The sequence below is a fragment of the Lichenostomus cassidix genome, chromosome 3 (genome assembly GCF_008360975.1).
Source record: "Lichenostomus cassidix isolate B80296 chromosome 3, HeHo_3.0, whole genome shotgun sequence".
NCBI lineage: Eukaryota > Metazoa > Chordata > Aves > Passeriformes > Meliphagidae > Lichenostomus > Lichenostomus cassidix.
This window is the reverse complement of record NC_139483.1, coordinates 22,102,727-22,119,159: the sequence shown is the minus strand read 5'-3', so window position 1 is coordinate 22,119,159 and position 16,433 is coordinate 22,102,727. Positions and strand designations below refer to the sequence as shown.

At 39.2% G+C, this 16,433-nt stretch overlaps 1 protein-coding gene across 7 annotated transcripts in view; it reads left to right on the top strand.

Moving 5' to 3' along the window:
* Window positions 1-16,433, top strand: part of HHAT (hedgehog acyltransferase) — a 124,655-nt gene that overhangs the window by 67,500 nt on the left and 40,722 nt on the right. For 6 of the 7 annotated variants that reach the window (XR_014850725.1, XM_085054903.1, XM_085054904.1 and 3 more), the window contains exon 8: window positions 4,388-4,423. Coding sequence is in view for 6 of the 7 variants with exons in the window: in XM_085054903.1 (XP_084911029.1) it covers window positions 4,388-4,423 (36 nt within the window). In the remaining variant the exon portion in view is untranslated. Of the gene's footprint in view, window positions 1-4,387; window positions 4,424-11,201; window positions 11,666-16,433 lie in introns of those variants that run through there. The other variant, XM_085054907.1, reaches the window with a different exon arrangement.

The window sequence follows — 16,433 nt, the reverse complement described above, 5'->3', positions numbered from 1 at the left end:
TCTATGTAAGTCTACTCCCCTGAAGGTAGGGCCCCAAGTAAGAACCAGGCCACTGGCTGACTTTGAGTGGTGATGTACTTACTGCTTGCAGTGAGCATCTTTCTGAAGTGCATGGTTAAGCCAAATGCTTCCCAGTTTATGCTGCACATTGCATGATTTGCTGTACCTTAATTTCAAGAATAGTGTGCAGCCCAGCAGTCCTGGGGAGGAACTGACAGAAAACAAAGCTGTACTGGTACAAAATCAGGGTTGGACAATTCAGATTATTGCAATTACTTTCAGAAAATATGACTCTAGTAGCTGTCTTGACTTTAGATTGATTCTTATGATATTGGCATGTGGTCAGTTCTTACATTTTTTTATACATTGTAAATCATTGGGAATGACATCTCACAATCAGACCTTGTAAGATCAGGGTCCTTTATCCATCATACTGGGATTGTGAGTTGTAGTCCTTAACACAGCTAATGAGTAGCAGTTTTCATCTAGGCACCTGTGGAGTAAAGTCCTTAAATACCATAGGCTGGCATAACTTGGTTGACTATAAAAGCTGTGTACTAAAGGCTGACACAATTCCTCTGTTGAGGAACCAGCATTTAGACCTCAGTTAAAGGAAGGTGCAGCTTTGTGTAAAGTGGGACTATAAACAATCCGTTGGATGCCATGTGCTTACAGTTTTTACATTTTCCTCCCGTCATCCTTGTTCTAAATGAAAATTTGAAGACAGGTTGTTGCATTATGCATTTAGCTTTCAGAGCAGGAACTGCATGTCTGAAATAATTTTGAAAGCTGTGCCTGCAATCATACATCTTTCTCCTGCAAGTACATTTTCAAAGATTGTGTTTTGGAAAAGGACTTTATTACTTTAGTGCATGTATATTATTAGTCACCAGTCTGTAGTTGATGTAGTGTGAAAAGACAAGTTTGATTATGAAGGATTGTGTGTATGATGTTTTGTTGAATTTTAGCAATCTAGAGCTTCCATGCTAAACAAAAGCATGAAAGTTGTGAACAGAACTTTGATTCAAAACTCTCCTTCAGAGGAGTGGAATTAGGGTTGCTTTGATAAAGAAAATAGCTATCAAACTGTCTGCTCTGTGTAACATGATTGTGAAATTGAGGTTTAATATCTCTCCCCTTTATTATTCCTTTGACTCATTAAGATTTTGCTCTGTTCAAAGACCATTACTATTTTGAGAAACTAGATTTTACTTATTCTCCAAAATCTGAAATACTATATGGCTATTGACATTTGAACAGTATAGAGGTTTTAACTGGTAAACAATTTATTACTCATATTGCTGTGGATATCCTTTCTTTTGCTATTTTAAATGTTTATTTTGAAAAATTGTGCTTATTATAGGATTTCTGAAACTTATGCAACTGAGGCATTTGTGAAACATATGTAACTGAAGCACCCTAAATTGCAAAAACTACCAGCTAAATCCTATATTTTGCAGGGAACTTCAGGATTTAACAACCTGTGTTGAGTTGATTATAAACTTTGTTGTACTATCAAGTAAATATGGGTGTATTTTATAGGCAGGAGGTAATCCTGTCAGTGTCCATGTGGCAGGTGTAACTCTGTGTTGATTGTGGGGGACACTGCCATGCCTGATGGCTGGAGTCCTCTGATATTGAAGGGACCACTATGGACTTTTTAATGCAAATACAGTTTGATTATTTGTTCTTTTTTCATGTAATGAAGTTGCTTATTTCACCCCTAAGTCACTGTTTTAATGCTGCTATACAAACCCTCTTTAGCCCTTTTTAACATTTTCATCTGAGAATGGAGGGATTAATTGCATCTGTTACATCTGTTTCCATTGCTACTTCACTATATTTTCACTTTATTTGTTGACTTAACTGCAGTATTTAAATATGAACAAGAAGAATAGTCAAAAGTGTCTATGGTAGTGTTTGGTCAAAACCAGTCTCCTGTAATTCTTTCTTTCAGGGTTTTTTGCCTTGCAGAGTGTTTCTATTCATTATTCCATGTGTATGTACATGATATTCATAGCCTTAAGTAATGTAACCATTTCTCCCATTTACAATTTGAACTTGTTCAGCCTTTTTATTCTTGCTTTTGGAACTGATCAATGATACTGTCTTGAGGTGTCTTTAAGATCTAGCTGTACACTCAGATGATGCTGTATAACCTCAAAATTCTGTTAGTTATAGTGTAGTTATATCTTAAATAACTGCTTACATTGTTTAGGATTCAGGATCTTGGGTAGACTGTTGAAATGTATCTGTACAAAATCAGAGGAATAACGGGCCCTGTCTGTGTATGCTGAATTATATTCAGTGAGGCTCTGTTAATTTTCCCTTCATTTCATTTATTCTAATAAATCAGTTCTATGCATGTTCATTTGTAATATTTATTAAAAAAATTTCCACAAAATATTCAATAACTAAAACCCCTATGAAATAAACTTACAAAACTTTTCTAATAGCAAGTGTTTTATGCCTATTTTATAAAAATATACATATATAATGTTTTAAATCTATTGGAAAGATTGGAGAATGAGGGAAAGCATGGCATGTCATGGCATCTACAGCAAACTGTCTTGTTTTCCCTCCCATCTGAACCCACTTTCCGTCAGCTCTGTCTACCCTAATCTCCTTCAGCTCTGATCATCTCAAGTTAGCAGGCCCATTCACTTTCCATGCTTGTGGTAAGCCAAGTCCTTTGGCTTATGGTTCAGTGTCAAAAGCAGTGATATTTTTATGTTCCACATCCCTGTCCACAAGAAGCTCAGTGGGTGTGTCCTGTCAGAGATTAGCAGATTTGGTCATTCCGATGGAGAGTAGCTTGGAGAACTTCAAAGGATGAGCCTGGCTGAAGATGTGCAAGATGGCTGTTCAGCATACAGCTCTCCTGAAACTGTGCAGGTTTCTTCTCCCCATCCCAGCATAAACATACTGAGTGCTTGGTCCTAGGAAGGAAAGGTTTTCAGAGGTATAAATACAGACTGTGTCCAACTCCAATACAGAAGACTGTCTGTACAATACAGAATATTTTAGTTAAGAGAGGGAGCCAAAATACAGTATATATCCAGGCACAGAGATAACTGATGAACTTCATGCAGTTTAATTGCACAACAATATAACAATAATAGAAAAGGGGGAATGATTTCAGGAAAGGCATGTGAAAAATACAGATTTAATGATGACTGGGTACATGTTCCTGGCAGAATGTTTTTCTGTTGCAAGGCAGCTTTTCTGTGAAAAATTCACTTTTCCTCTCTACGTGCTGAACAAGTGGACTTCCCTTCCCTGTTAGCTCCTAGAATTTCTGCAGCTCATTATCTGTCTGCTGTTATCAGGATCCCATTAACTATCTGAAGTTTTCTCTTGCTCTTTCCATTAGAAAGCACTGCAAGCAATACTGTCAAAATAAAACTGTATTGTACTCAAAATGACCAATTAGGTTTTTTGGAACAGAATGCTCAAGAGCATAGTATATGCTAAAATGTTTTCTGTCTACCTTAAATGTAAGCCCATTCCAGAGAAAGTCCAGCACTGGGAATAAGGCATTTGCATTTTCCAGTTTTGCCATTATGAACATAATCTGGGGTTATATGGATAGTTCCATAAAGGTGGCACATACTTCAGATATTAGGTAAATGCCTCAAATCAGCAGATACCTTCCTGTAGAGTCAAGGATTTGCTAGTACATTGTTCATGAGCTTGGTTCTCCTGAGTTATCTGAGGAGCAGAGGAACCAGAAAAGGGGAAGAAGCACAGACTGCTACTGCCAATGTATGCTGTTAGGGCAGAAGATTTCAGACATGGTTCTTGTAATTTAATGTGATCTAACTTATACTTACTGTCAGAAGTCCTCAAAGTTAATTTCCTTACCGAGGTGAGTGGAACACACTTGCAAGGTCTGCTTTTTGGTGTATTCTATGTCTGAAGGAGGCATAAGGGTTTTTTTGGATGATTCTTTATCATGAAGAGAATTCACAGCAGTCCCTTGTGTTTTAGTGGAGTACAGAGGAGAAAAAGGGAAAATGATTGCACAGCAGTTTTGCACAGAGATCTACTTGCATATGGCAGAAAATGTGCTGCTGACCAGGATGCTTACACTATTTCAAATAACAGTATATACACAATTTATTCTTTATATGGCTTATAATGGATGTTAATACTTTATTGAATAAATACTCCAGGGATCTGTGAGCTTTTTAACATGCACATAAATCTTTTCTTATGATGATCGTCTTAGATTTTGTGTGTCATTACAGAAAGGAAATTGTGTATTATACTTTTGCTCTTTGGTTTATCAATTCTAGTAACTTCGTATTTGGTATTATTGTTACAATACTCAGCAGAGTAGTATTTTTTAATAACTAAAATTTGGTGGATCTTTTTTTTCTTACAGAAGTTTTGACGTTGGGCTACATCGCTTTCTGGTCAGGTAAGCTAATACTTACTTTGAATTGCAGTTCCATATTGCTGTGATTTAACCTCAGCTGGCAGCCAGGCCCCATGCATGCTCACTCCCTTCATTGGGATGGGGAGAGAATTGGAAGGTAAAACTGAGAAGAGTTATGGGATGATGTAACAGTTTAAAAGGGCGAGCAAGAGCCGCACACACAAGCAAAGCAAAACAAGGAATTCATTCACTCTATCGTGTGTCATGGTGACTTGGGAAGGCAAACAAATCATGACACTGAACATCCCCCCACTGCTTCCCTTCTTCCGGCTCCTTGATACACCAAGTGTGATACTGTATGACATGGGATATCCCTTGGGGTCAGCTGTTTCCACTGTCCCCTTCATCCCCTCCCCTTCTGTACCCCCAATCCACTCGGTGGAGTGGTGTGAGGAGTAAAACAGACCTTGATTGTGAGTAAGTGCTGCTCTGCAGTAACAAAAGCATCCCTGTCTTTTCAGCACAAATCCAGAACGCAGCCCCTTACTAGCTACTATAAAGGAAACAGACCCTATTCCAGCAAAGGCCAGCAAACATTTCTGTTGTTATAAGTAGAAATTGCTATTCAGTGAATTCGGTGCTACTTTATACTTTCTATGGCAAGATCTTTTGTCTTCTGTTTATATATTAGTTTGAAAAATTTTAGCTATTTGTCTTGGATATCTACTCAATGTTACTCTCTAAGGAACCTCTTCAGGAGAATATGAGTCAGGAAATTTCAGTGGCTGTGAAAATCTTTATTTTTCTTGTACTGAAGAAAAGATTTTAAAAACTCTTTTCCGGTGGTAACTCTAGTACCTTCATATCTTGTTAAAAAGGCTTGAATATTATAGAAAATTAAAAATGTAGAGGGGAGTCCTGTATTCTCAACAGAGGAATGAATTGATTCAATGCATGCAATGGACCATGTTCTGAATATGAATAGGGAAAGTGGAATCTTTGTTTGGGTGCTTTGGTTGATGATATTTGTAGGAATGAAGCAATTAAAGCAGGGCACTTCAGCAAGAAAAGGGAGGTTAATGCATTTGAATTCTACACTGAGAAACTGGTTTTTGCTGGTTTGACTTTTTTGTGTAGGCAAAGTCATGGGTGTTCAGCAAAAACATGGTTTGCCTTCATTTTTAATAAAATACCTATTACCATCTAGTGATCTTTACAAAGAAGCATAGTGTGTTCTGTGAAAGGTGAATTTTTCTGTGGTCTTTGGGCACTTAGAGAACTGATTCTATCAGTTATTTCACCCACGAAATTTTGCAATCTGTCAGTGAAGAGCTCTACCTTGGAAGAATGAGCCCAGTATGTATGAGCCAGAGTATGCTGTTTGGGTGCCACCATAAGGATCAGGTGGTGTCAGCCTTTCCTTAAGTTGTCTTTTCTGCTGAACTCTTTATTTTAGGCTACTTTGTCATATTCCCTGCATAAAGACTGTCTTAAGCCTTCACACATGAGTCCTTGTGGCTTTAATGCAGTGGTTTTTGGCATCAGATATGAGATCATGCAAGCCTGGGTCACAGGGAAAATCAGGTTTGTTTTAAGGTTGCACAGGCCAGCCCACTTCTCATAACCTTTGAGCAGTAGACTTTGTAATGGTAGGTTTACTTTGTGTATTTCTTTGTGTGTAACATTACAGTGTTCAACAGATAGCTCTCTTCATTAAAGGCATAGTGTCAGTATTATTGAATGTATTTGTATTTCAGCATGTTTTAGAGTTTGTAGGCAACTGAATATATATAAGTTCTGGTATCAGTTCTACAAAATGAGTTATATCTATATTTTGATGAGCAGATTTTGTTTTTAAATAATTGTATGAGAAATTGAAATCATCTTATTAAGACATGTTATAAAATATGCTGTTTTGTAAAGGAAATGCAGTGCCCAAGAAGGGCTCCTGGGGATGTGTACAACTATTTAACCAAGAGTAGAATCATGGCAAGCATTTATGTATAAGTTTGAGCCCCTCATAATGCTTCTGTTATAAAATATTTTCATTTGCTTCATACAAATGATGTAATAAGGTATTATTTTCTCAGCATCACTTTACATCCCAAGGAGATGCAGTATTTGAGTTGTATGTTTGTGTGATCCTGGACTGCAAACAGCCATGGAATTGGAATGAGTTGAAGGTCATCTTTGACTAACATATCATTTTTTGAAAGCCAGCTGTGCCCTGTGCAGTTCCTCTCCTAACCTTAGCTTAGACATTTTCTGTCTGTTACCTTCCTCTGTTAACTACTTGGAGAACCATCATCTGCTTTCTCTGTAACTGTGCTGCTAAGGAGGAAATAATTTTTCCTTCTGTTGTGCCAGAATGAGTTTTGCTTGGTGTTTCCTTAACTTAAAAAAACACAAATCCTTCTAGTAGGTGACTTTGGAGCAGGAAACAGACTTGGTGTTAATCTCTTCTGTTGGTCTGCCTTGTGAATTTTAGAAAGTAACTGCCTGTTTTGCCTAGACAGTCTTTGCTCCTGAGAACTTGCAGTTCATCGCCTGTGTTCATAAAGTATCTGTCATGCATAGTCCTCTTCACAGTTTTCATTTCCATGTGAAATGCAAACAGTAGGAAAGAAAAACCTGAACCCAAACAAACCTGAGTTGTAGGAGGCATTGAAGGTCTATGAACTGGGATTTGAAATGCACAAGAGATTTTATTGTTTTAAATCTAACGATGCCACCCTGCCACAGAACAGGGAACCCAATGGGACACTTGCAAATATAAAATGTGGGGCCAACAAAACTAAAAATAGTCTCTGCTAAAAGGACAATCTGCCTAATTAAATGCTGATTGCAGGAACCAGGGCTGTATGTACTGGCCTGGCATACAGAGTCAGTGGCTTCACCAAGGGAAGCATTACACGAAGTATTCCAGAGAATTACAACTATACAGTTTTCCTGTGTTCTTAGTAAAAAGTAAATAGAAAATAATTTCTGTCAACCTATCTGTCTGTGTCTTGAGGTGTGCTTCTGATACTGTTTTTAAGATAGCTTGGAAAAGTTTAAAAATCCTATGTTTTCAAATGTACTGTGGATAAGTACATAGTACACTGTGATGGCTAATAGTGTGTTGTTTGCTGGCTTGGACTGAACTGGATTCTGGGACTAGATTTTTAATCACTGCTTGCATTCTGAAATCAGGTGGTGTCATCGAACTCATATTTGTGAAATTGCAATGTGTGCAAAGCGCAATTGAGTGTGTGGGGTCTGGGTTTTGAACCTTTGTTAGCTATACCATCATACTTGAAGCAGGGATCCTGGAAACTCACTGGGGAAAGATTAGTACTTTTCTGATGAAAACGGGTTTGATAGTACTAATCAAAAACATACTTGGAAGGTCATTTGCCCACTGTTTTCACACAATGATATACCAGAATCTACTTGTTACTACTTTTAGGATTGCCAAAATGATTAATCACGTATTTAAATGCCATGAGTACTATACAAATGTAGTAATAGTTTTCCAACGTGACTGCAGGAAAAACAGCCCTTTTTCTCCTAAATCAGAGCATTCTCAGAATGGAGCAATAGGTGTATTTTCAGAGTTAAAAATTTATATAAATAGCCTTTGGTATAGCAGTTTAGAGGGGAAAGAGTGAGAGAGGCTGCCTGTTGCTCTCTGTTCACTGAAGCTATTTTATTCTGGCATTTCTTCCACTGCTGAGAATAGGGCATTGGATGAAATAAAATTGTGAACTTGTGGGAATATTTACTGTCCTGATGCCAAGCAGTGCTTCCTTTAGGACAGCACTGATGAGGGCAGTGGGGAAGAATGACAGTTCCTGCAGGCATGATTCTTTTGAAAAATCTCTACGCTTTCAGCACTGCTGTGCCTTTGAAAAAGTGTGAATCATACTCATTTCAGTACAGATCTGGCTTTCAAGAGAGCTGCAGGACCATGCACCCCTGGTGTCTCCGAAAGACATCCATCTGTTAGCAGTGCTCTCAGCTCACCCCATGGTTTGCAATTACTTTAGGTTGTTTAGAGTTGCAGGTTATTTATGTTAGCTCAGTCCTGGGTGCAAAGGTACTCTGAATACAAAACTTGAAAATCACCCTCTTTTTTAGTTTTTTCAGGTAAAGCATGGCATAGTTTACCTCTAGGGCCAAAATCTACAGTGTGGTGACCTCTACTGATTTTTAGTTTGGAAAAGGGCACCTCTGTGTAAGGGCAGAGTGGTCCCATGGTGAAGGAGGGGTTTAGGGTTCTAAGGTATGATTATGAAAGAAGAAATGGAAAAATCTGTTCATCATCTGGCTCAACTCCTGTATTTGCTGTGGAATACCATAGGACCCCACATCTTCACGCTGTCCCAAGCCAAAGAAATCTATGCCCCTGCTTAAAAAAAAATCCCAAGCAGATATTTTTATCACTGTTTGTGTTGAAAAAACCCCACAAAAGCAACCAACCAAAAAACTCCAACAGAATCTCAAACAACAAAAAAACCAAACACACCCGAAAAATTCCACAATAACAACCCCCAAACTTCTGAGCTTCCCCTTCTTCAATGCACACAAGTCTTGGAAAATGAACATGTGCTGCAGCAGTTCTCTAACTCCCTTGCTAGGTAAGCTCAGTGGTGATTCTTGGCTCCAACAGCTGGACACAGGATTCTGTGTGAGGTTCAGTGTAACACATGGCCCTCTCTTGGGAACCAAATACCACTGCTACTGCTCTACAGTCTCTGCTGCTCTTTGGAATGTAGCTGCCCACAAAATACCATGGATGATCTAATGTGCTGTAGCTGGGCCAGGCAGCACAGTATTAATGAGATTTTACTTTTCTCCAGCAGCATTAAAAAAGTATGTGGGTAGACACCTATTCCAAATGAGGTTAATCCTAACCAGTGTTGCCAAAGCTTTGTACTGCTCTACCTGAGAGGCCTGGATGACTGGTTGGAGCAGATCTATTTGACTTTTATGTGTACCCTCTGTCTATGGGAGACCCGCTGACTAAACACTCTTTTCTTTAGTGCAACCTGTGGTATGTCTATGAGAATTTTATGTACCTATCTCATTTTTCTCACTTGGATCAGTGCTGGCACAAAAGTGCTGTATTGATTAAGCAGAAATGTGTCTGGATGAAGGAAAACAATTTTTATCTATCTGTAATCAAAGTAACGTGGACAGTAAAAACTGCCAAAGAGGAAAGTGATGCACTGCATCATTCCACTTAAATCTACTGGTAGGCTTCCTGGGGAAGGATCCAGTGATGCTGGTAATTTGTTTGTCATGTGCAAGTAGGACCACTGTGTGTAGAATATGTGTAACTGCTGTGCTTGCATTCTCCTTTGGGTCATTTCTGCCTCCAATCCCTAGCCTTTAAAAAAAGCAAGGAGACTAGGAGGGTATAAGACTCTAGTAAGTATTCACTAGTCTTGAATTCTTTGGATCTCTGTACTTCTCTGGAGCAGTGCAGATAAAGCCAGTGGATATAGGAGAAACAGTGTCTTCAGTCAAGAGTGTCCAGCTATGATCCAAGGTTCTGGAGCGGACTAACATGGAAATGGGTGCTTTCCAGAGTACCTTACAAAAACATCCCTTTGGAGAAGAAAGCCCGCTGGAATAATGTCTCCTTAGCCAAGGAGCTAAGAAGAACAAAGGGTGATTCTTGCCATCTTTGGCAATCTTGTGATGTAGGTGTGATGTGCTTGAGACAGCTTTTGTAGAGATGTATATGAAATTTTGTGATTGTTAGCATATATTAAACCTAAATTTGTAGTCCTGTTGGTTAATAAACGCAATTGTAATAATCAGTAGATGTGATTGAATTGGCTTAGTGTCTAATTAAACGTCTTTTTAAGGTTAAAGCATTTATTTCATTGCTGTGGAGAGGTAGTGATATTAGCTTAGAGAATTCTTGCTTTTAAATTTACTTTTGTTATGGGGCCTTAGGGTTTCTGCAAAAATAAAGTTTTAAAACAGAAGAGAACAGCAGCTAATCCATCCATAGAGACCTCTGCATAGAGAAGTTGAAAAATATAGCTCTTTTTATAAAATACTGCAGTTACATCCAGCTGCATTGCAGACTCCTGTGAGCTCTGCTTTCAGATGTGCTGGGAGTTTTGCAATGTTTGCTGTTGTCTCCAATTTTCGAATGGGTCAGCACTGGTCTAAATGTGTTCCTGTTGAAAGCAGTGATAAGAGCAAAGTGGTATTAATATAAAGAAAACAAAAAAACTCAATAAAAACCAGCAAGCTGGACAGTGCTTGGAATCTTCTAAAATATTCCAAATTTCAGACTGTCATGACCACTGCTAAAAGTCTGTAACCAAACTCCTTTGGGTTGCACTGGGAGGCCCTGTGACTGTTCTTAGTGTGTGTGTGTTGGCTACAAGTGTAAAATGTACAAATGACCATGATGTATAAAATCAGCTGGGGCGTCTGTCTTAGAGTGGGACAGTGTCTGAAATACCTCGTTTGTTTAAAAACAAGCCAACTTAAAAAGCTTGATGAAACAGTAATAAAGACTGGGTGCTAAATTCCTTTAGAGCAATTGTGGTCTCTGAAACACCTTCTCAGAATGAAACCTTTTATTTTTTTAAAAGAGCAAACAATCTGTTCTTACATTATGAATTAGCATCAAACATGTTGCAAAAATAAGGCTGGGGTTTGTATAAACAAAACTGAATCTTTATGTAAATGTTATGTAAATGTGACATTTAACTTAAACTGTTGGAGTGGGGAAGTTGGGATTAACAATGTACAGATCTCATCATGTTTATGTGTTGCAACTGTGAATTAAAACAGTTTGTTATTTTTGTTGCAGGGTGTTTGAGTTACTATCCGTGAGTAAGAAATACACTGTGAAATGTGACGTATTTAAAGATTCAGTTCATGCTACTTTTAAATAATTTTACCGAGTATTTTAACAGAGCTGCATCAAAGGCTGTGTTTCACTGTATTGGAAGAAGGTGTGTACCCAGCAGTCTTGAACCACCTGTGATTTTAAGGATTCTGAATTCATTCTTTGTATAGTACAGGAAGTTATGTCACAGGAACTTTTTGTCCTTGACTGTAAGTGCCAGAATTTAGCTGTAGTGCACACGTGATTTCAGTCTGAGGGACTTTGCATCTTTTATAGATGAAGCAGTCTGTATTTCAGAGTCACAAAAGTGAATATATAAAAAAATCTTGGTTACATAAGAAATATTTTTTATGTATTACTTTAACTTCCACCAAGCACTTCTAGTTAAAGCTAAACCTGTATCAAGTTTCTTAGGACCTCGAGTAGAAGTTTACAGAAATGTGCTTAATTTTGTTTGCTTTTTGATTTTTGATTTTTTGTTTCTTTTGTCTTTTACCAGCTTAATGTTGTCTTTTTTCTTTTTAATGTTGTCTTTTTTTTTTCCTTCAACATGTGGTCCATATTTGTACTTTAGCATGCTAAGAGACATGATTACACCTTCTAAATAGGAGGATGAGTCTGGTATAAACTTCCGTCTCAAAGTTGTTCTGTTTTAGATGGGTTTCAGAAACCCACATGCTCTTCGTAGTGGAATTGTTAAGACGTAGAGCAGAGCCAGGAAAAAATCAAGATGAAAAGAGTACTCTTTTCTATCCCAGATGCTGGTAAATTAGTTGTATGCAGCCCAGTAAATGACATCGCAGCCGGCACACGCCTCAGACTAAATCTTAGAGCCGCGGCAGGGCCGGCGACAGAGGTTGCCGTCCATCCTCCCGCCGAGAAAGGACCGTGTGACGATCCTCCCGCCCTGTGTTCTCTGCCGCCTGCGGGGGAAAGTCAATCCTTCCGTGCCGCCGGCTTTTCCCTCTCTGCCTGGCGGCTGCTCCGGGCCCTGGGGAAGCGGCGGGAGCAGCTTCACGTCCCGGGCGGGAGCGGCAGGGCTCCGGCAGAGCTCCCGCAGGGCTCCGGCCGCGCTGTGGCGGTGCCGCCGGGGGGCGCTGCTGCCCCGCCCGCTGGCTGGCCCGGCGGCGCGCTGCGGAGCGGAGCTGTGCGCCTGGAGCGGCTGGAACGGCTGGAGCTGCTGCTGGCAGCACCCCCGGGCTGCGCTGCCCCGCTGCCCCGCTGCCCCGCTGTGCTTGGACGGGGATGGCACTTTGCTCTCTCTGGAACGTCTTCTCTGCACGGCGGATGTTCTGGGGAATGTCGTGGGACTCCGTGTGTTTTTTTGGAAGGTGGTCCCGTTTTGGAAATGTGCATCCCAAAAGATGCGGTCTGTTATACAACCTCCTCTACTTTTGTGCCTTTTCTTCCTGAAAGCACCGGTTCAGGCAGGAGGTAGTTCACATAACATATGGGATTCTAGGAACAGCTCCTCAGAGTAACCTATCTGGGTTAGCACCGTAGAATACAGAACGGTTCTCTTCATCCCCATGGGCAGGGAAGCTTGCATGCCTTTCTCATCCTTGGCTACTTTATTGTCTGAAGTGCTGTGGAGACTGGAGTGTTCTGAATCCTTTCCTGAAGATCATGGCTCTTTGGGTCATCTTTGTGTTCAGGGTCAGCTTGCTTCACCTTGCCTGGGTCCAGAAGTGGTTTTGAGGTGGTTGTGATACAGCATGTCAAAGTAATAGCCTCTTAACTTTAATCTGAAGCTGTGAGTTACAAAGTTTTCTCACATCATGATATCTGGCTAGGACATCATCCTGCTTGTCTTATGGCCATGCAGCTATGTCTGGCAGTTTCAGATTGATATGATACCCTAGTAATCAGTGTGGTTGTTAGCACACAGTCTGCTTTCAGTCCTTATCTCCAGTGTTTGGTTCTAGGTTCTCTGAGTAGTCCAGGAGAGTTTATAGAGTTAAGGAAGTCTGTGAGTTTAAACATCTAACTTAGAGTGAGGTGCAAAGAGGTAACGTGAGAAACAAATCGAAAAGAGGGGAGAAAAGAATGCAGCAGGAGGTTTGATAACTCATACCTAGTTACCCATAGATCAGGTAGTTTTAGAGTTTGTGTGGAGGTGAAAATACTTTGAGACACCTGAGTGGCAGCATCAGACCTTTATACCAACGTACCTGTCTGAAGCAGCATTGATTTCAGTATTAAAGCCCAAGCACAGGACTTGACTCAGTTATTTCCATCACTGATGGCAGTGTTGGTATGTTTAGAGCTGTAAGCAGAAGGGTAAAGGACACTGTTTAAAAGTGCTGCCTATGTGGGATGAGAGGCATTTTAGTGAATGTCAAGCTGAATAAGATACCATATTGAAAGCCATGTTCTCTCTGGATTGATGCCTGAGTTGTGTATGGAATTGCTGAGTACAGCTCACAGGTCACAATTTTAATGGAAGGCTCTGGAATCCTTCTGCAGAGATGGATGCTGTTCTGGCTGACCAGTGGCACTGTGGACTGTGGGAATTTAGTGAGATCCGAATTTCACCCGAAGATCTCTGCTTTTTCTTTTCATAAATGAAGCAGGATAATGGTCATCCTTTGTAAAATACTTTGAGATCTGTGGATTAAGAATGCTATACAAGAGCTCAGTGATGTTTAGTATAAGCACTTTATGTAACACCAAGAACAGATGATAAAACAGGACAGGAAGTAACTATTGGATTTAGATTTGTTCCATCACAGATATGAATTTAGGGTCAAAAATGGAAATAAAGTGACTTCAGTCTGTGTGTGCTCTTAATTGCATATATTTAGGTGGATTATATATGTGGATAGCGAAATGTAGTAAGAAGTGATCTTTTAAGCGTCTCAGGTAAAATCAAGAAAGCATGTGTAAAATATACAAGTTAGTATCTTTGCAAATCTATGTTGTTTATGATTTGCAGTTTAAGGAGAAAAACTCCTTTCCTAGCTCCTAAAGAAATAAGGCTATGTGAATCAAAATTTCATGTAGACTTCCATCTTAGAGCTGACAAATAAATAATTGGGTAAAATTCATGCTTTTGTAGGAATGAAGGGTCAAAAGCTTCAGACTTCTATTTATTTTACTGTCTTAAATAAGTGAGTAAAATAACATGCTGTAGGCTTCCTATTCTATCCCCAAAACATAATTGCAGTACTTCCATGCAGTGCTGAAGAACGAGCTAAGGTCATGGCAACCAAAGGATAATTCTTACTGTCAGCTGTCACGTAGTTCTTGCTTCCTTTGTCCTGGAGAAGATTTATCACTTTCTTGCAAGCAACATAGCCAGAAACTTGAAAAGTTGACTCCACTTTCCAACCAGCCTCTGCTGCTCTGTTCTGTATGAACAGCAAAAGAGTTACATGATGTAACCCCAAACTTGAAAAAACCCATTAAATAAAGAAGAATTCCTCCTTGACTGATGTAAAGAGAATCATGATGTATAAGTGGTAAGTATTGCTCTACAATTTTTTGTGAATACTAATGTTATGTAATGAACATTATCTCCTGTAGCTATAGGCATAACAGTATTCCATGTGCTAGTGCTTTCAGAGACAGTTGTGGTAGATTTAGAGATTATTTAAAAATGTATCTAGCATTTTCGTACAATGAATTGCTTTTCAAATCTGGATTAGACTGTTGCTCTGAAAATATTAAACATTGGACATTTACTAGCAAAGCTAGTGAGTCACAGTAATATTAAATACTGTCTTCAATTTTTTGACTGGTGATAAGGAGCTGACATTAGAATGTAAACTACAGTAGTGTTTGAGTTGTGCCAAAGTCGTGTGTGTGTAAATATAAAATATCTTTCCTAGATGGATGGAAATTGAGAGTGTTTAAGCTACACAATGGTTTTCTGGACACTCTTTGGCTAGAACACAGCAGGAAAAATGTTGCTTCTTAGAAAAAAATATGTCAGTCCCTGAATGTTATGTAAGTAGGCTGTACTGTACTGTACTACTTGAGTCACCATCCCTGGAGGTATTTAAAAGACATGTAGATGTGGAGCTTAGGGACATGGCGTAGTGATGGATTCGGCAGTGTTAGGTCAGTGGTTAGATTTGATTACCTTAAGAGTCTTTTGCAAACTAAACAATTCAATGATTCTAATTAGCACTTTTGCTGAGATCAGGACTGCTGTCACTCTTGAAGTGAGCTGTACTCCTGTGTGATGGCTGTGATACAGCACCTAAGACCAAGTGCTGCCTCTTAACTGAATGAGGTTAATATCCAAATACCAAGAACTCCAAAATACCTCTAGAATTTTCCACACTGGGTACTCTATATAGAACTTCTGAGCTTTTGATGGCATGTGTGGAATCTTCCATCTATATGGTACTCCATATAGAACTTCTGAGCTTTTGATGGCATATGTAACTTTGGTACCACAAAGTTACTTGTCATTCCTCCCCCGGGCAGTAAGAAGCCTAGTTAAAATAAAAAGAGATAAAAATGACCTGATTTAGATGACATTTTTGCTGCAAAGTGCTGTTATACAGAATTAACCTTTCATTGAGGGTGATGACTCAAGATAAGAGGAACTTCTTTTGCATTAAAGTAAATGATTAAAACTGCAGCTGTTGAAATGGATAGAGCCTTTGATGATCAGTAAGTTTTCGCTGATGGCGAAGCAAGAGCTTTTACTTACATGTGAGAAACCTTCAGTTTTATCATTGGCTTCAAGGCAAGGCATCATCTACTGAAAATAAATTACTAATGAAATGTTAGTAAATGGGTTAGGGTCAAGGGCTTCCTCTCTGTGCATGTTCAGTAGGGGTTTGTCCTATATAATGTACCTGATAGCACCAGCAATGAGTAGATGCCAGTGTATCTTAGGGCTCCAATGGACAGTCAGCTGTCAAAACAGATATGACATACAGTGGGAGCTTTCTGTAATGTAGATCTTAATAAATATTTCATTTCTTCTTGTTTATAGTGTCTTGTTTATAAACTATGTAAACAGCAAAATGGGGATGGTTAACAAAGTAACCATGGAAACATGTTTTATCCCTTTTCTCTCCCTTTCTCTGTGGAAATGTGTTTCGACAATAGTTATGATCTCTTCCCCTCACTGTGATTTTAGCTGGACTAACAAAATTAGTCATAAAAATTGTATTTTAAGTTGTTGATTATCAAGTGACAACCAATAGGCCAATATATATATGATCAGTGTAAAGA